Source organism: Peromyscus eremicus, chromosome 1 (genome assembly GCF_949786415.1).
Source record: "Peromyscus eremicus chromosome 1, PerEre_H2_v1, whole genome shotgun sequence".
Classification (NCBI taxonomy): domain Eukaryota; kingdom Metazoa; phylum Chordata; class Mammalia; order Rodentia; family Cricetidae; genus Peromyscus; species Peromyscus eremicus.
In genome coordinates this window covers 34,965,327-34,985,533 of record NC_081416.1, presented here as the reverse complement: position 1 = coordinate 34,985,533, position 20,207 = coordinate 34,965,327, and the positions used below count along the sequence as shown (strand labels likewise).

The window sequence follows — 20,207 nt, the reverse complement described above, 5'->3', positions numbered from 1 at the left end:
TGGATCAGGAAATTAGGACAGGCACCCGGGATTGGAGGTGAGGATGGTGCGCGAGCCAACCAGCGGCCGCCCCGGGTCCCCCGTGAGCCCCGGGCCGACGCGCGAAGCAGCCGGGCCCCTGGAGCCGTCCGGATGGCGGCTGCAACAGCCCCAGCCACTGCCACTCACGCACGCACGCTGCCACTTGCCCCCGCACCCTCCGCACAGCACGCGGGAGAGCGGCGCGTGCAGGAGCTGCTGGGCTGAGCTCCCCCGCTGGGGTCCCCGCGCGGCTCGACCGTGCTCCTGCCGCCACCCGAGTGGGTGCCCCCGACCGTTCGCCTCCGCTGTCCCTGGCGAACCGGCTCCCCGCCCCCTCCTCCCGCGCCGTCCCCTCCCCTCTCCCTCCCCTCCCTCTGCAACGCCTGCATTATTTTCCGCCCGCAGGGTCCGCGCGCACACCGCGGCCTCGGCGGGGGAGGTGACCGGGTGGGTGGCTGGGTAGGTGGCTGGCTGGCTGGCGGGGAGTAGAGCGTGCAAGTTGCAGGGAAGGGGTGCCCGCTCCTTCCGCGCTCTCCGTGCTCCCGGCTCCTCACTCCTTCCCCCCCCCTCCTCCTCGCCTCCTCCCTCCCCGCCCCCACCTCCTTCCTCCTCTCCGAAGGGCTGGTAACTTGTTGTGCGGAGCGAACGGCGACAACGACGGCGGCGGCGGCGGCACCATCCGGGCGGGCAGCATGGGCACGTCCGCGCGCTGGGCGCTGTGGCTGCTGCTCGCGTTGTGCTGGGCGCCCCGGGACAGCGGCGCCTCTGCAAGCGGTGAGTGGGGACGCGCCCCTCCGCACTCGGCCCGTAACAAGCCGGGGCGCCCGCGATCGCTGCGTTTTGGGGGGCCTTGGGGCTCCTCTTGCCCACCCCCTCCTAGGAGGCGCCTCTCCGCGCTCCTCTCCTGCCTCCCCTCCCCGCCCGGGTGGCGCCTCTGAGCTGTCAGAGCCGAGGCTACTGGGAGCTGGGCCCGGGGGACGGTGGGGTTTAGGGTGTCCTAAAGCGTTCCTTGAACTTGTTGTCATTCCCCTGTGTCCCCTTTCTTCCCAGAACCTCTGTTTTACATGGTTTTCATCCCTCTTGACAAGGGCTTGGGGATGTGGGCTTTGGAGCCACTGAACAATGGTTCTGCCTCCTCTGCCAGGCGGGCTGTTAGGACCGTGGCGGAGCACCGGGCCTGGAAGCCTGGGTGCACCCCTCAGACTTAAGCAGGCTTGAGAGCGCACAGTGGGTGAAGGTGGGCGTCTCCGAGGACACCGGGCGCCAGGTGCCGGCCGGACAGGGAGTCCTCGCGCAGCCGTGAGCAGGCGCACGTTCGGTGGGCGGCAGCCTGGAGGCCGAGCCATGACAAGTGCGCAGCCTGCGCACCGGGACTGCGACTCCCCAGGCGCCCGGCCGTCTCTCCGGCCCCAAGTGTGGCTTTCAACCGGACTGTCCTCCGAGTGCTTTTCTCCCTTTCCCCGGGATTCCGCCGCTACTGCGGCGTTCGTACGCCTCCGAGTCTCTGAGATAACTGAACGGGGGAGGGGAGTGGGACCCAGACTTAATCAGGTTACTTTGCTGTGCCTCGTTCTGGGTGACACTTCCCCCCAAAGAAACTGAGTCCCGATGTAGTGACTGCAACTAGCCCTTTATTTCACACAATAGATCGAAGGTGTAGTGCTAGAGCTGGGGTGTGACTGTAGCTTGGGGAGGGCGGGGGTTACTGTCGTGAGCCCCCTAGGGTCAGCGCACTGGCTTGGGATCCCTGTGTGTTTTCAGTCCCCCATCTTGGGTCGCACAACTTTCCAGAGCAGGCGATAAGACGCCTCCCTAACAAGGTCCGGTTTGATCCTTGGCAGGCCACTGAAGAGGTCTTAGAGGTCTTAAGAGGTGACACCAAAGAGCTTGCTTGCCAACCAGCTCTAGGTAATTAGGGCAGAATGCTGTCCCAGCTCTTAAGAGTCCACAATGCCCATCTCCTGTCGCCGGGTAGCTTAGAAGGCCCGCCTGCGTGCGGTCACGTGTGTCCTGGAGTGAGAGCGAACTTTCAAGTGTGTGGTCAAGCAGTCTGTCGACCTATGCTGGGGTGTTGAAGTCTCCCAGGGCCCTGGAGCCTTTGGTTCCGCTGTCCCGAGCGTGAGAAGCTGGGCAGGGCTTTTCTGCCCCATGCGATTGGCTGGTAACTGGATTGCGTTTAGGTTGGTCACGTGTTTTCGCGGACTTAATTGAGCTGCCCCAGCTGGGTTACCTTTAAGATCAGCCAGGCTCAGAGGGACTGTGCCTTCTGGTGCTTTCTCCTGCTGCACTCTGAAAAGTCCATGTGCGGTGACGCTAGAATACTGTGTGTGGCAAGCCTACGAGCCCAGAGAAGCCCTGCTTCGCAGAAATTCTCAGACGCTGACATTAATCATTAATGGATGAGTAATGCTAACTTATTAAACCACCCCTCAGAGTGACTTGACTTGCGTTACATATTTTGTAATAGTTCAAAACACGAATGTGTATAAAATCCATTATTGACTGTGATCCAGGGAGGTGGGAGAAGAGTCCTAGCTGCAGGTCCTTTTGTATTCTGGGAATTTTTTAACGTGCTAACTTTCCATTAGGTGCTGCTTTTTAATGGGGTGCTAAGAAAGCACCCAGGCTGCTGCACTGAGCTAGTCCAAAGTCAGAAGCTGTTCAGTTGGGATCCGTAAAGTGGGGATATCCTTTGCCCCTCCTTTACTGCAAGTGGAATATGATGGTGCTGGAAAAAGTGGAAGAGAGAACCTGGCACAACCCTAAGTCATCAGAGTGGGGGAAGCCGTTCTTTCTGAGCTGCCCAAACTTGGAATTGGTTGAAGCAGGTATTGACCCTAAGCCAACCCATTCTGTCCGTGCCTTAAGTTCAAAGTACCAAGACATGTGGATGGATTTTCTGGCCCTGGTCTTCTATGCTCAATCTTTCTGTCTAGCCCTTCCCCTGTCCCCCAGTACACATACACACTCAGAGGCTGCTCCGAAATACCCGATACAGAGCAGGCAGGTGTGCACCAGTTTCCTGTAGGGAATTTAAGTGAGGCTGACAAGAGGTGTTACAAGGGCTGATGGCGAAATACGTGGAGTCTCTGGGACTCTTTCCTCCAGCCTAGGTATAGATTAAGATGTGAGATGCTGTGTAGTCTTCAAAGCCAGAGTTCTGTAGAGCTCTTCCAGTATGACCAAAGACTCTTACTTCTCCTGCTCTGGAAGTGAATGATGTGTACCTGCAGGCAGGAATCTGGAAAACCAGGAGAAATGATATCTGGCTTACTGAAGCACCAAGAAAAGGGAGAGACCAGAGCAATCTCATCTACATCCAAGAGAGGCCGCGTAGACTAGATGAGGGCTTTCTTTTTTAAAGAGGGTCACAATCCAAATTTGATGGGCAGTGCACTTCCTGAAGTCTGGAACAGGTTGTTTTTTTTTTAATTTTTATTTATTTATTTTTATTTTATTTTATTTTATTTTATTTTCCCAGAATCATCATCTTACCAGCAAACTCTAGTGCTGGTCCTGTATCATTTCATCACTTTATGCTTGAGTCTCCAGAGACCTACAGATTGCATATAAAGGCCAACTTCAGTAGAGCTGGCACATGTTAAGACTTCAGGTGGACAAACTGATTAGCAAACCCTATGCAATACTTGTAAAGGTGGCCGTCTCTACCTTCCAAACAATTGCCAGCTGATCATTGTGTTTCTGCTTTCTTAAAAAATGACAGGATTTCACTGCAGAACTTTTGTGATGCTTCTGGAGGAGCTAAAGCACTATTAGGACCCCGTTCTGTTCCCTGAACAATGTCAAACCCATAAAACAAAAGGCTCTAGAGCACAGCCTCAAGGTCAAGAGTGCAGAGAGGACCCCAGGCACATGGCTTCAGGCTTAGATGCCCAAACTATTTCCACTTACCAAATAGCATAGAAATAGAAAATGTATAGGAAATATTTCCTAGGCCCTCACAGAATATAAAGTTGTTCTCAGTAGAGGAAACAGGATGGAGATGGAGTAGTTCCCTTTTCAGCCTCTGGTCTTGGCCCTGATTGGCTTCACTTGACCTTGCTTTGGAAAGCCACTGGCATGTGCTAGCCTGTGAGACATTATGCACATTACAGAGCCGAAATGGGCCTGAAATGGTGTTTGTCACATATACCTGGCGAGTCTTATGGCAGCCTAAGGCAGCTGCCTTTCACATGCGAGGAGATAGATTCTTCTAACTTGAAGTAATCTCAAGAGATCACCCGACCACAGCACAGTAGACGGCTTTCGGGGAAAATAAAAGCCCTTCTTTGGAGGTTATGAGTAAAATGTACTTTTTGAACAGGAGTAATCTAAGGCCATCTTCCTCCTCGCTGAGGAGGGGACAATCTGAGGACTGGTAGCTTGTTCTGAGGTCCCCAAGGCATACTATAACCCAGTTCTTGGAGAACCTGATTTTGTAAGTGAAAACGTGCTCAATTTTACTCTCTGTATTTGTTTTCTATATAAATCCGGATCTCTCTGCTAAGCTCCAGTGACGGTTTACAATCAAGGCCCTGAAAGTGGTCAATTTCAACACGTTAGACATGCTAACTGCAGTATAGCTAAGTGAGAAAGCAGGTGGCACCTTCAACCGGGCCCACTTGGCCTTCTTGTGGAGAAAACCCTGGATGATTTGGGCCTGCTAGTCATTTTTAGGCTCTAAATTAAAACCATAAGAGAGAATCTGCTATGTATAGTGAGAGTAAGCATAGAGATCTTCCAGAAGCATTTCATCGTTTGTGCAGAGGGCCTTTCGCCAGCTTTGTGAGGTAGAAATGCTAAGTTTCATATGGTAGAGATGCCCTGTGGGGAGGGGAGAGAATATGCCAGAGCCAGCATTTTAAAAGTACATTTAGGGCAAGAAACTATACCTTGGAAAGGTCAGGCACTCACTAGAGTGGCCAATCTTGCCACTAACTTGGGGCATCTGGGTTGGCAAGGTGGCCAGTAGTCTTTGTGCGTCCAGAAATAGTATTGGCAGTGGAGGTGAAGGGGGTAGGGGAATGTGCAGTTTGCCAGGGTTGATGATTGACATTTGAGAGTTCACACGTTTCTAACTTCGTACTTCCTGCACAGACTGTTATACTATACTATACTATACTATACTATACTATACTATACTATACTATACTATACTGTGTATACTTGTCTATTCTCTAGACCTGCCTCTGCTCTTTACTTTTTCTAGCATGCTTTCCTAAGATCTAAATTATTCATTGGCAGGGAGATTTACCAGGCAGGGTATAAATTGAAGCCAGTCCCCCTTGTACATCTGCTCAAGACTGCTTGATGGACAATACAGAAGCCAGAGAGAAATGGCCTCTTTGTGCCTTTTTTTTTTTTTTTTTTTTTTTTTTTTTTTTTTTTTTTTTTTTTTTTTTTTTTTTTTGTAGTAAGTCAAACCAGGAAACTCAAGATTCAAAAAGAGCTGAGTATAGAAGCTGTGAATGGAGTGAGCAGAGCTGGTGTTTCTTAATCACGAAAGCCACAGACATCAGCTGAAGATGTCTTGAGAGTTCCCACATGCTGCTTTGATTATAGCTCATAATGCTTCCCTAAAATCACCAGCAACTTAGACTTTAATATGCCAATACCAGAAGGGATCTTATCTCTGCCAATGGTCCTGTGAAGGTGATGATTCAAACCCCAGTGGGCTATTGCCAGCCTTCTCAAGGAGCAATAGAATGCCAAAGTGAAACTTGGGTCTGACATACCAACCTCCTCTCCTTGTCAGATCTTCCACGTGTGTTAGAAACTCTGCCATGTGGAAATGTGGCTGATACACTAATTATGGCAGATAGATGTGCAAGGTATGTTGTCTTTTTTTTTTTAGTGATAACTTGCCACACAGATGAGATGAAAATACTCTCATAGGCATAGGAAGCGGGTACCTCTTTAACTTTATCTTTTCAAAGGATTCTACTGGGCAAAACTTCATTTAGCAGGCCATGCTTCCTTTCAAGTTCAGAAAAGCTGGGAAAATATTTTGACAAAAGTCTATAATGCAGAACAGATTTATAGGTTAATTCATTAACCAATGAATACATTCATGACTCGTAGGACTTAGCAAATCTTTGGATGCTAGGTGACAAGGCCTCAGTGCCCTGGAGCATGGGGGCAGGTTAGGAAAAGTTTTGGGAAAGAAGCCAGATCATACCTGGCTCTGGGGACATATTTAAGGGTCCAGCGGGCCGCAGCAAGGACATGCTATGTATGTGAACCTGCTCCTGTGGGGAAGACACAGGAAGACAACAGGAACCATATGGGCAAACAGAAACTATGCATTCGTGAGGATGGTCAAAGGCAGGGGAAGTCAGGGAAGCCCCTTAGAGCTGTTAGCTCAGCTGTGGCAGCCTGAGCAGATGGTGGGTGGTGGCTGATAGGAAGAAGGCAGGGGAAGCTGGTAGGGAATGGAGACTCAATCCTGGAGTCAGTGGGAAGCCAGGAAATGATCCTATCCTTGGCCCTTCTGGATATTCTAAGGGGCTTAAATCACTGTCTTAATTTGGATAGAGACCGAGACACCCTGGAGGCAAAGGGAAAGTTGACTTAAATTTAGATCAAGTGAGAGATGAGGGGTTAGATATGGCCATCAGGCCCAGTGTCAGGGGAGAAGAAGCTGGGCTCCCTCCCGTGCTACTGATTTAGGGAAGTGGCAAGTCAACTGAGGCTTGTAAGACACAAGAGAAGAGGGCAGGTGTGGGGACCAACTGCTTTACTCTGCATGTCTGCTGAGGCATCCCGATGAATGTTACTTATGCAATGTGCCCAAAAGCTGTGCTCAGGTTGTCACCAACATGTCTGTCATAAAACACTTCCACTTCTCTCCTGTCTCCCTGCAGTGACAGTTCTGAGGTCTTAGGGGGATTACCAGTGTATTCAGTGTTACAACCTTGTAAACAAAGCCTCTCCCATGTTTTGCCTGCCTCTGTAACTTCTTGGTCTTCATGCTGGTGCCCCTTGGGCTGTTCTCCATCCCCAGGCAGATAAGGTAGAGATATGACTTGGTTAATGTACCCTAGTCAAGAAAATCAGAAAAATTAGAAAAAGCCACTATAATGGGAATTCTAGCAGCATATTTAAAAGGCTACGATGAGAACAGGAAATAGGACCCTATCTCAACTACAAAGCTACACTGTAGAGTGTCCTCTTGAGACAGGAAACTTCTTTATTCTTGATTGATTTAAGCAGAGTGCACTAGCTAAATTCCAAGCAAGTGGAACATTCTAGAGTTATGTAGTCCTGAGTTGGCTATTGTAGTTTGTGTGTTTGGTAGCGTAGGATTTAGAGCCAGCACACCTGGGTTCAAATCTTAGGTCAGCCCAGGGCAATCTTGGGCAAGTCACTGTATTTTTGTTCTTTTCCTAATCTGTAAAGAGGGAAAGGGGAAAGGTCACGTAGAACTGATGAGTTAAGACATGAGAAGTCTTAGAAGTCTTAGATCAGCAAAGAGGCCAACAACACAAAGCGTTTGGTTGTATCCATGAATGGAAGATGCTCTCGGTCAGGTGTAAACGGAACAGCCTGTGACAACAGTTCCTCCCGGCCACCCCGCTGCACTATTTGCCACTGACAGCCTCTCCTTCCTTCCTGTAGGAAAACTTTTTTTGCTGACTCAGAAGTCTGCCTGGCCTAAAAGGAGTTTTAGCCTATGAATAGAAGGATTGGCATTAAATTAGCAAGCCGTAGAGATGAGGTAGACTAAAAATAAATGCCCTTGGTGGCCCTAGAAGTGCCAAAAGCAATGGACTGAAGATATTCCAGAAGATGATAACACCCTTCCATGTAGGCAAGCGAAGTGAAGGCTGGGCCTGGCAGAGTGGGGCAGCATGAGACCCTCTATAGAATCAAGTTCTCCATGAGCCTGATACTCTGAGCATCTCCTCACTATTCCAGGTTCCAACCAGAGGAATCCTGCCGAAAAGTTACTCAAAGCCTATGGGGAAATCTGTGGACCATCCTTAAAGCCAGCTAGGCTACTCACTGTAGGACCAACACAGGGCTTTATGGAAGCTCACATGCTGATTTTCCATGTTAACCCTTACAGAACCAATTAGGTAATGGCAAACTGACATCCCTGTGCATTCAAACTGTCGTGTCTCCTGAAGCTAGTGAACTGCTAATTGTGGGTAGCAATCAGTGTTAACTATTTAGGTGAGCAAAGCTCCTGGGACATGGACACCTTCCAGTAAGCTTCAAGTCTGATGCCATACATACAAAGGACAATAAAAGCAGGAAGGACATTCTTTGACATTTTGGGACATCTATCACTAACTTTAATAGCCACATAAGTGGGTAGATACAAGTGACCTCAAATCTCCTGACCCAAAAGATGAAAAGTATTCTTGCTTAATATTAGAGCTGGAAGGAAACTTAGTTTAATCTCTTCATGGAAGAGGACCCTTTGCATATTCCTAAGCTAACAGCAAGAGTCTTTATGGTTTGGGATGGAGGTAGAGCTCCATGCTCCATGCTGCACTACTCTATCCCCCTCCCCCATCCCTTTAGTCCCAAGCTATTTTCTGTGAGCACTGCAGTTTTAAGGAGCCCACTGAAAACTGTGTTTTACTCCATCTCCCGCCTTTTCAGAGCAGACAGATGCAGGGGTATAGAGTCCCTAGCCTTTCCACTCCCAAGGTTATTTATGTCTTACCGTGGCTTTAGCTCGGCTTAACAATGAAAAGAAACTGGGTTGTGGATGATTTCATACCTGTTCTGTTCCCTCGATGAACTGTAATAGTGAATTTGAGATTTAGCATTCATGGATGAAAATAGACTACAGGTCTACAATCCTATAATCCCCAAAGCTTTGAGACCCAAAAGCTTCTTAATTCATGTGGTGCTTTCAGTTCTGGACCTCTGAGCTGCAGTGGTCTCAGTGGAACACCCAGACAGAAAGGTGGAGTCTCTTTGGAACCTGCAGGGAAAATCCACAGTGCTCCAGGAAGGGTGGCTGAGGTCTCTGCGCTCAACTTAGTGGCTGAACTCTTCTGACTGTACATGAGACAGAGAACTGGACAGAACCAGGGAACACTCTCTGCCTAGTTGAAGCCTCTCAAAGTGCTTAGGAAGCTAAGAGTCTGAGAGGCATGGCTGGAAAGCTTACTTTGCTTCTCTTTAGAGGATCCTTTATCAATCTGGCTGGCTTCCCACCCATCCTTTTCTCCAGCATCTTTCAGACAAGCAGGGACATTTTGGTACCCACTGTCTTCCTTGTGTAAATTCTTCCTCTTTGTTAGTGGAAGGTCACATCTGTCATGATGACATAGAACTTTCTGATAAGCAGGCAGAAGCCTGGGTGACATGGACACATGTAAGACATGAAAAGGTAGAAGCTAGACTCCTTTCTGCTTTAGGATATTGAAATGAGCAGATGAAAATGCTTATGTCTGTTATAACCTGTGTCCTGAGCCAAACCTCCAGGATTTTAACATAACTTATTACTGTTGATAGCTTGTGTATTACAACTAAATCCAGAGTCCAGAACAACCATGAACTGTATATTAGTCTTAGCATGTTATATGCCAGGCTTTAGTCCCAAGACAGCTTGAGTGTCTACAAAATCCATCACATTGGCCTCATTTTTGAGGAAGTTCTCTCCCACAGGCCTAATCCTGGAATTTGTTTTTTATTTTGTTTGTTTGGGTTTTTTAAAATCTTAATCTTTCTCCAAGTCTGATGGCATGCTCATCATCCTCACTATATAGAGTTCAAATGTAATGTTTTTGGCTCATTTTGACTTACCCTTCAGAATGAATGCCCTAAAAATGTCAGTCTTTTAGGCTTTACTCTATTGTAACTGCAATGGACTATCCTTTCTAAGTGTGTTTCATTCTGAATTCTCTGATTGTGAACTCCTTTTTCTAATAAAGTCCTCAAAGTGGATTCCAGCCATTCCCATCGTCCTCAAAGCTGCAAGGGTATAGAGCAGAAGCTAATGGCCCCTGGAACCTCCAACTTGGAGAATATGGAGAATATTCTGTGAACACAGTGGCAATGGGAGGGAGAGAGGGGGCAGCCAGGTACATCACTCTTGGCTTATTGGTATTAAAAACAAACAACTGATTCTCACCTCTTATTCTCTTTGTAACTCCCTAGTATTTTTTTATTCAATAAAATATTTGTAGAATATGAAATATTGGTAGGAAATATCAAGTTATATGCTCTGTAGCTAAGTTCTAGCTTGCTAAGCGTTTAAGAGCTGAAAGGTTCGTAGAGTTTTAAAAGCAATATACGTAGTCCCTGAAGGTAACCACAGCTGTGTAGTAATCTTGACTTGAGCTAATTTTTAATCTCTTTGGGAATTAGTCACAAAGTGCAGAATTCTCCCCGACAGCAGGGCGCAGTTGACACTAGGGACCAACTAGAGCATTGTGTGTTTCACACAAGAGTTCCAGTCTGTGCTTGCCTCTGCCCTGTGCTTGCCTCTCCTATGCCAGCATGCCCCAGCTGCAAACGCTGAGAGGTAGCAGGAAATCTGAAGGCTTTCTGCTTGCAACTGCCCTCCCCCAGCAAATCTGCATGCACCCCAGGCCTCGTGCTGGGTTTTGGAAGTCTATGCAGTGTATTTGAGGGAGGCCTCTATGGGACAAGAGCTGCACCTTTTATCACAAAGCAATCTGGTCCTGCAGAAGGATAGAAGTACTCATGATGAAAGCACCCGAACTGTCCTGGCCATGGAGTGCCTCCGTGAAGTCTTAGTTCACACCTCTGTAAATAGTATGTCCATAATGAGCCACAGCAACTGAGTTCCGGAAAGCAGAATCAGGTCTGTGGCTCTAGCTTGCTCTCCTTTGTCTCATCACTGAGTTAAGATTGGCACCCTGTTGCCTCCCAACCATGCTTTCATGGTGCTTTTGACTTGTCTTTGGAGCTGGTTTGTAATCACGTGTTTTCCAAAGGAAACCTCAGTTTTAAGATGCGGAACCATCATCAACCCATCATTTCTGCCCTCTCCTTGAGGCCCTCATAAGTACTTTGCTCTTTCTTGTTTGTGATAGCAGTGTCACTCCTGAATAAAGCTGTGGATGTGCCCAGGAAATGCTATTAACAGATTAAGGTTGTCTGCATGTTGTTGGCAACACACACAGTTTATGCAAAGAAGAGTCCAGAGGTCTTGCGATGGCCCCTTGTGTCTCTGACCTGGCTAGGTTCATTAATCTTGGACTGATTCCATTGGCCCAAGATCGCAATTGCAGCCACCATGTCCAATTTTTTAGACGTATGTAGTTATGTGTGTCTATGTATGCACATATGTGCCATAGCACGCATAGGAAGTCAGAGGACAAACTTATAGGAATCAGTTCTTTCCTACCCTATAGGTTCTAGGAACAAAACTTATGTCTCAAGGTTGGAAGCAAGTGCCATTTCCTGCTGAGCCATCTCACCTCTGGGCCCTGGAAGTAAAAAGGATGAAAGAGAAGGAGAATGAGTTCCCTATTCTTTTAGAGATATAGCCATGCATCACATGATGAGCAGGAGAAGTCCTAAGGATTTATTCATTGTTCCTTTACTTAAACACACAGCGATGTTGTCTTACTTACTGTCCTGTTGCTGTGATGAGATACCATGACCAAACCAACTTACAAAAGACAGTACTTAACTGGGGGGCTTGCTTAAGTTTCAGGGAGGCTAGTCTATGACCATCATGGTAGCATGGCATCTGGCAGACAGGCGTGTGCTGTGGAATAATGCTTTTGTACACTGGCTTAATAAAACACTGATTGGCCAGTAGCCAGGCAGGAAGTATAGGTGGGATAAGCAGACAAGGAGAATTCTGGGAAGAGAAAGGCTGAGTCAGGAAAAGCCAGCCTGCCGTCCAGGGAGCAGCATGTAATGACACACAGGTAAAGTCACGGAATATGTAGCGACATATAGATTAACAGAAATGGGCTGAGTTTAAGTGTAAGAGCTAGTCAGTGGTAGGTCTGAGCTAATGGCCAAGCAGTTTTAATTAATTTAAGCCTCTGTATGTTTACCTGGGTCTGAGTGGCTGTGGACCGAGTGGGACACAGGAAAACTTTCAGCTATAGGCATGACACTGAGCCAGTAGCTGAGAGCTTCCATCCTGACCCATCTGCAGACATCAGGTAGAGAGAGGGTGGAGGAGACTGACACTGGGCTTGGTGTGGGCTTTTGAAGCTTCCTAATCCTTCCCAGACAGTTCCACTAACTGGAGACCAAACATGAAAATTTATGAGCCTATGGGGTTCATTCTCATTCAAACCACCACAGTGGTTTAGGGGACTTCATACCTAGACTCTGTGGGCTAGCCTGCTGATTCTAGGCTACCTGTACATAGCATGGTACTTGCACTAAGTACTGTAGGCAGCTGTAACACAGTGGCAAGTATGTGTGTGTCCAAATACATCTAAACGTGGAAAGGTACAGAAAATATATCTGTAAAAGATTAAAATGGTGCCTCCGTATAGGATGATTATCACAGATGGACTTGCAGGGTTGGAAGTTGCTCTGAGTGGGCCTGTGAGTGAATGGTAAGTGAAAGTCAAGGCCTAGGACATTGCCATTATTTTAGAAACACTGTATGCTTAGTGGGCCTTCAATTTAGAAAAAGTTTATAAAAATATTTCTGTCTCCAATGATGAATTATCCTTATTTTTCTTTTTAAACATTAAAAATTTCTGTGTTTGTTTCCTTCCACCATGGGTTCCAGGGCTTGAACCCAGGTGGTCAGGCTTGGCAGCAAGCACCTTTAACCACTGAGTCACCTCACTGACCCATTTTTTAAAAATTTAAACTCTGATAACAACTTAAAACACATTCTGTACAGCTACACAAAAATATTTTCTTTATACGCTTACTCTATAAGCTTTTCTCTATCGTGTGTGTGTGTGTGTGTGTGTGTGTGTGTGTTAAAACTTTTCCTAAGAACTAACACATAAACACACACCTTCTCCTAGGCCTAGAGAGGGTCAGGCCTGCATCTTACCCTATGGGCACTAATGTGCATGCATCTCTTCCCTACAACAGAAAGGCCTTTTGGACTCTCTCCTGAAGGAAGGGACTAGAGCTCTCTCTGGGGCAGGCTCTTCCTTCCTTTACACTTTACAGAAATGTGCCCATGGTGGCTTGGTTGCTCTGTATCTTCTTGTCAATCAGACAATTCTCTATGAGCATCCTTCTCTGTCAGTGAGGACATCTTGGTATTGGGTGTCCATGTTTTCCAATGCATTCCTGAGCTACTTGAAGTCTGAAGTCTTCTCCTAACCCTTTCGCTGTCAATCTCCTCGGAGGTGGTTCTTCGTCTTCTGGAGTTTTCTCTTGCTGGTTCTTCAGCTGTATGTTCTCTAGATGCTGGGAATTATTTTCCTCCATTACAATTTTATGGCCACCGTTGGAGATGAGATACATGTTGACATACGGACTAAAACATCCCTGGCCAGTATGTGCTTGGATTTCTTAGAAGCTGTATAATCCTTTTCTGTTTGCATTCCAGCAGTGGGAGCCTAGTGTCTCAGCTGTGCCTCTCTGGGAGAAAGGCTGGGAATCTAGTGTTCAGTTTTAGTTTGTTGACCAGTGAAGGACTCTGCTACTGTTGTTCACGGCCCCCAAACCCATCCAAGGCTGGCCCCTACGTTGTTACAGCTTGCTGAGTCTGTAGCTGTCCCTATCTATGGGCTTTGGGGAACTTGTATCTCTAACTTACCTTCTATGCATGCGTTGCTCAGTGTTCCTTCCTCATCCTAGGGAAAAAGGCCAAATGTGATACTTCCCAATTCCAGTGCACAAATGGCCGCTGCATTACTCTGCTGTGGAAATGCGATGGAGATGAAGACTGTGTTGATGGCAGCGATGAGAAGAACTGTGGTAAGTAAAGACTTTGGCGGGCTCACTTGTTACCAAGCTTCAGTTCTTGAGTGGACTTATGCATTCTATTGAAATGTGCAGATGTTCTTTTAGTTTCTACACATGTATCGAGATTCTGTAAATAAAATCCACTTTAAAGTATTGCTGTCAGTCAGAGTCCAATGAATCTATACTGGTCGGGAGGCATATAATTGAATATTTGACATGAGGTAATCAACTTGAATATGGAATGTTGACCACCAAGTGGAATTTCTTTCACATGATAAGACCTGATTTATCTTACCTCAGACAAATATGTGCTATAGAAAGCTGAGAAAGAAAAGAAAAGAACAGATGTAGAAGAAGACAGAAGATTGCTTAAAAGTACCTTTATATATTTACAAATGGGATATGTGGAGTGATGTCTTAGTGGTTAAGATTGTATACAGCTTTTCCAGAGGGCCTGAGTTCAATTCCTACCACCCATACTGGGTAGCTCACAGCTGCCTGTAATTCCAGCTCTAGGGGATCTGACACCCTTACCTGACATCCATGGGTATCCCCAGCGCACACACACACACACACACACACACACACACACACACACACACACGACATACAATTATACAGACACACACATATACACATAAACGAAATAAATAAATCTTTAAACTCACAAATGGCTCTGATCCAAGAAGATAGCAAGCTATGGACACTACAAAATCCCCTAAAGTTTCAGAAGTTAACTAACTCTGGCATAGAAATAACAAGCCAGCACATGTCCAAGATCAGATAAGGATTCTTCTAACTCTCCGCTCACAATACTTGCTTATTCGAAAGCATTGGGCAGGGTAGAAGACATTGTCTTTCCAAACAAATGTGACTGCAACGGCATACCATTGATCAGAAACTATCAAAAGGTCATTGTGAGAAATGCTTGTGCATATAGGCCCCATAACGTCACGTCACAGAGAATAGCTGAGAACTGCATGTCAAGATCACAAAGACCTGGAATTCTTGCTGACGTGTACTCTTTCATCCCTCTGTTTTGTGTCAGAAAAACCCTAAAGCAGTGGTGAGTGGGGAGATTAGTGTGGCCACTGTCACTTGCCTTTTGAAAGATGGTACATGCAATGTGGAGTGTGGAGACGCAAGCATATCCCAGCACATGGGAAGAGAAGAAAAGGCCGTGCGGAGTTTTATAGACTGCCATGTTCATTATGTCATTCCCTGCGTCTTTGTTTATCATCATTAAAATGCTGCAGATATCATCCTAGGGAGCAATACCCAAGGGACTGTGATAGCTCTGAAAGTCCATTCTGAAAAAGCTTACCCCCAGTCTCAAGACCAAGAATAGTCCTCCTGTGCTATCCTTTTCCAACGTGTGTTTTCAGTGGAAAGATTTCAGTCTGCTCCACAAAACACTGAGTTCCCTGCTATTTCTAGGTGGCCCGGAGAATATAGTTCTCTCAATACATATCTCACTAGGAGGACCTCTTTTCAACTGTTCTCTGGTAGGAAGGGGCAAGGCTACTGAGAAATCATACATTTGGGCAAAAGCCATCCCCCACCAATTTTTATACTTCCTATTATAGACAGTTTTATCATCTAACTCAGCAGAGACACCTGGGTCATTGTAGGAGCAGTGACTGGATTTTCTTTAAGTCCCTTCTGTATAAATACTATTTACCAGCCCCATGGTAGAAGAATTTGGGCGAGGGAAAGAGGTAAATGAACAGCATAGTAAATCAAGATCACTTGAGGTGGGATAGATTAAACACATCGATGGGCAGATTTGTTCCTGGATCCCAGGTATGGTGGTAAGCAAAGAAAGTGCGAGCATGCCCAAAGCAGCCTTAAATGTGTGTTTAAAATGGAAAAACTTACAAAGCCTACTTCCAACTTCCCTATCTAACCTTTGACCTGTACTTGGTTATAATTTTTGGGAGGGCTCACTTTCAAGCTTTACAGCTAGTGTAATCAGTTTGAGTGTCGATTCCACATCACTTGCTTCTGTGGGTTCCCGAAGTAAGTATCTTTATGGCTTTCCTCCCCTGTGGAACACTTTCTATCTTGCTGTCAGTGGGTGATTTGAACATCTTTTCTTTGGCCTTATAGTGTATGCTCAGAACTGAGAAAGATAAACTCTATGAAGATATGTCCTCATTTATCTTTGCTCAGACTCTCTGTTGCATAGCTGATCTTTCATATCATCATGACATTTTTCACTTTGCAAAACCATCTACTCTCTTTATGGCCATTCCCCTGTTCTCACTTTTGCAAGTTATAGAGGTGATCACGGGTTGAATTCCAGCAACAGGCCCAATAGCCAGGCCTCTGTTTCCATATGGGCCCAGGGGAACACCAGCCTTGGATAGCATTTGCTGTGTTAACACTGTATAATGGTTATTTAGAAACAGGGGTGAATTATGAGCTGGCATGGCTTTCCTTGGTTCCTTAGCTATGTAGTTCAAGGATATGAATAATCCCTTAGGATCATAATTCATCAGCCCATGTTGAATGTTACAAACTGACTATCTCTCAAGTTTAAAGGCTGGATAAGAGTAGCCGAAGAGTAAGCCCTAGCCTCCAAGACCTCCACCTAGCTTAAACCCCAATGCCAAGGGATCTTTTTTAAATTTGCAACATACTTCAGGCTTTGGCTGATTTACAAACACAGAATATTGATTAGAGTGATGCTTTAAAATGGAAGTCTAAGCAGAAAGTACAGACATATAGGTATGGAAGAATCCAATCTAAAAAGACTATCACAGGGTGTGGGTGTCTTATCTGGCTGCTTTGGCAAGACTTCCAGATTCTGGGACTCTTTCATGGGTACAGTGACCAAGCTGCTTGATTTGTTTGTCTTTACTTTCCTGGTCTAATTAATGGATGGCATGTTGTATTGTAACTCTAAGTCCTGCCCTAGGAAGAATTAGTAGTAGAATTGATATTTTGCCTTAGGCTATTTGTATGGGAGCTGTGAATTATGGGACTAGGTGCTGGCAGCTTCAGTAACTTTCAGTTAGTTGATGTTGAACCAAACTTTGGCTGGAGGCCTGAAATCTCTTTGAATTCCAAGTTCTACCACTTGTTGTCAGTGTTCTAATTGGCGTTAAGTTTGTCTAGTGGATGAGTTCCTCTGCCCTGGCCGACCCATTGAGTGGCAGTATTCAGTTCAGAGGCATCTGTATACCTCTACACTAAGTGTATGTTTTGTGAAGAATGTCCCTGAAATAGTCTTGGTTTACACTGCTGTGACAAAAAAAAAAAAAAAAAAAACATAGGGAGGGCAGCTTAAATGATGGAAATCTGATGTTAGGGTTCTGGGTGTTAGGATGTCCCCAAATTAAGAAGTGGCAGATCCAGTGTCTGATAAAAGCCCTCTTTCTAAATTGCAGGTGACTCTTTTCTTTTTTTTTCTTTCTTTTTGGTTGTTTTGTTCTGTTTTGTTTTTTTTGGGGGGGGGGTTGAGGCAGGGTTTCTCTGTGTAACAGTCTTGGCTGTCCTGGAGCTAACTCTGTAGATCAGGCTGACCGCAAACTCACTGAGATCTGCCTGCCTCTGCCTCCCAAGTGCTAGAATTAAAGGTGTGTGCCACCACCTCCTGGCAATGGCTATTTTTTTTACTGTGTCCTCCCATGGTAGAGGAGAGGGAAGAAAGAGGGAGAGAGAGAGAGAGAGAGAGAGAGAGAGAGAGAGAGAGAGAGAGAGAGAGAGAGAGAGAACACAAACAAGCACTAATGTTTCTAACAAGGGCATCAATCCCACTTGTGAAGTCTCTATCCTCCTGACCTAATCACCTCCCTCAAGTGCTCCCTCCTAGAACAGTGCTGTAGAGATTTCAGGATATGAAGTTTATGAAGGCACACATATTCACTCCACAGCGAACAGTTATCCTAAAGGCTAGTCAGAGGATGGAGTGTTTGATTGTTAAAACCTTTTCTATGGTTTGTCTCCTCTGGAGCTCATGCTGAAGTTTGATTTTTAATAGTATGGTGTTGAGAGGTGGCAGGGCATTTAAGAAGTGATTAGATCAATGAGAGGGAATAAATCCTTTCTCCCTGGACCAGATTAATTACTAAGAGAGTGAGCTGAGAAGCAAGGCACGAGGTCCTCACCCAAAGCTAAGCAGGTGTTAGTGGTATGCTCTTAGGATTCCCATTTCAGAAGCTTGAGTTGAAATAAGTTTCTTTCCTTTATAAATTGCCTACTCTCAAGTGTTCCATTTTAGGGACAGAAAATGGACTTGGAGAAAAACACCTCCGAGTTTGTGAATGAGTTGGAAGAAATCCATAGTGTTAACATTGTAAACAGACCAGTTCATTTGAAACGTCCCTGGGTCATAAGACAATGGACAGCCTTTGTCTTTCCTTCAGTTTATTGTCCTCCAAATCTCTCCAATGAATAACTCCCTCCTCTGAAACCTATGAGGAAAAAGATGAGCTTTCTAAAGATGCCAACAGTTGAATATCAGTCAACAGATTCAGCATTACTTTTAAAGGAAAACATACCAAAGTATAGTTTTTACCTTAATATGAAAATTGGGGTCTGGGATCATTGACTTCAATTCTAACTCTGAGAATAAACTCTTGTAGTAAAGAAGACATGTGCTGAGTCTGACTTCGTGTGCAAAAACGGCCAGTGTGTTCCTAACAGATGGCAGTGTGATGGGGACCCTGATTGTGAAGATGGTTCTGATGAAAGCCCCGAACAGTGCCGTGAGTGTGCCTTGACTTGCTTTGGACTTGACTTCTTTTGTGCTGTTCTGTCTCCGTTCTAAGTGATGCTTTATCGATTGCTTGACATTCATTTTTCTTTGCCTGCCTTGAACTTGAGGCCAACTGACTTGAAGGTCATTCAAGCTATTAACAGTTATTCCATCTCCTCTAAAGACTGCTCTCCCTAGTCTAACAAGACTGACATTCTCTTGGGTAGCTTCACCTTTGAATACTTAAGACTGAAGCCAGCAGATTCAATTAAGAACTCCTTGACTAGGTGCATAGATTTCAACTGTTTGACAATAACTGAGTAGATGGTCCCCTGAACCTAGAATTTAAGTCAAGAGATGAAGGTTTCCTAAGGGTCACACATAAGCTTTGAAATGCACAGATTTTCGTACTATGAGAACATGCTATTATTAAAACAGCAAGGTGGTTAGTAATAGGGTAGTTTGGGGATTTTTAACAAATGTATAACCTAATGCAGGGGCCATAGAGTTTGTTATTGAATAAGAAAAACTTCATAAAGGTACAAATATATCTCTCTGCCCATAGGCTGATGTACAGGGAGAAGTCCACAAACCACAGAGAAAGGTGTGTTGAGATCAAATAAACTTGGATCATTTGGATGCTAGGATGCAGGAAAGTCTGAAGATTCATCGCAGTAGAGGCCTGTTGACACAGAAGAAATAGGATTGGCATGAACCGAGTTTAGGTTAAGGATATGATTATGAAAATAACCGAGGTGGTTATTTTCTACCAAGAAGTGGACAATTTTGTCAGTGAGTTAGAAACCTGAGGGTCCTAGACAGGATCTACACAGAGTCAGCCCCATGTTTTAGGGGTTAATGACATGGTAAAATCAAGAATCAGGGTATATTCCTGCTTTGCATGTATAAAGAAAGATGTGAATGGAGGCCTAGGAAGGCTACTATTCCATGGAAGGTCTCATAGGTATTAGCCCATCTGACCTTTAATAGAGTCAGGATTAGGTGACAATATCTGGTGTGCCCACTGATATCCAAACATAAGTAATGGACTAGGAACAGGCCAACAAATCAACTTAATCGTGCCAAGTAAAACAAAAGCCAGAACTGAGCATGCCGCAGAACCTTGAAGGAGTGACCTGGTCAAGGTTCTCGGGTACGCGGCCAGGTGGCCTTGCTTGGCATAGCTTCTAAGGACGGAGCTGGCGAAGGAGCTGCCTGGCTTCCACTAGTCAGTGTGCCCCGAGTACCTGACCACTGAGTCCCAGGTGTTGCACTTCCAGGCAGCACAGGAGCAGCGGCTTTGCAATGACCAGTTTGGAGGCTCTTTTGAGACTGTATGTCATCAACAGATATGAGAACATGCCGCATAAATGAAATCAGCTGTGGCGCCCGTTCTACTCAGTGTATCCCAGTGTCCTGGAGATGCGATGGTGAGAGTGATTGTGACAATGGAGAAGATGAAGAAAACTGTGGTAAGAAGACCAGTGTGAAGTGGCATACCCCAAAGACCCTTTTCCTAAAGAAAGGTGGGCAAGGGATGCTAACTTAAGCCCGAAGACACAGTGCCACTGAGTCACTTTTCAGTGGCTTTGCTGTCTGCTCAATATTGGTCCTTCCTGGCCACCATAAAACTGTGAAAGGCCTATTC

The 20,207-nt window shown here is 45.8% G+C and overlaps 1 protein-coding gene across 1 annotated transcript in view; it reads left to right on the top strand.

Annotated features, from left to right (window-relative positions):
- Positions 1 to 503: 503 nt before the first annotated feature.
- Vldlr (very low density lipoprotein receptor) overlaps positions 504 to 20,207 on the top strand; it is a 33,624-nt gene continuing 13,920 nt past the window's right edge. The window contains exons 1-4 of the mRNA XM_059259427.1: positions 504 to 795; positions 13,750 to 13,869; positions 18,447 to 18,569; positions 19,909 to 20,031. Coding sequence (XP_059115410.1) covers positions 714 to 795; positions 13,750 to 13,869; positions 18,447 to 18,569; positions 19,909 to 20,031 — 448 coding nt within the window. The 5' untranslated portion in view covers positions 504 to 713. The remainder of the gene's footprint in view (positions 796 to 13,749; positions 13,870 to 18,446; positions 18,570 to 19,908; positions 20,032 to 20,207) is intronic.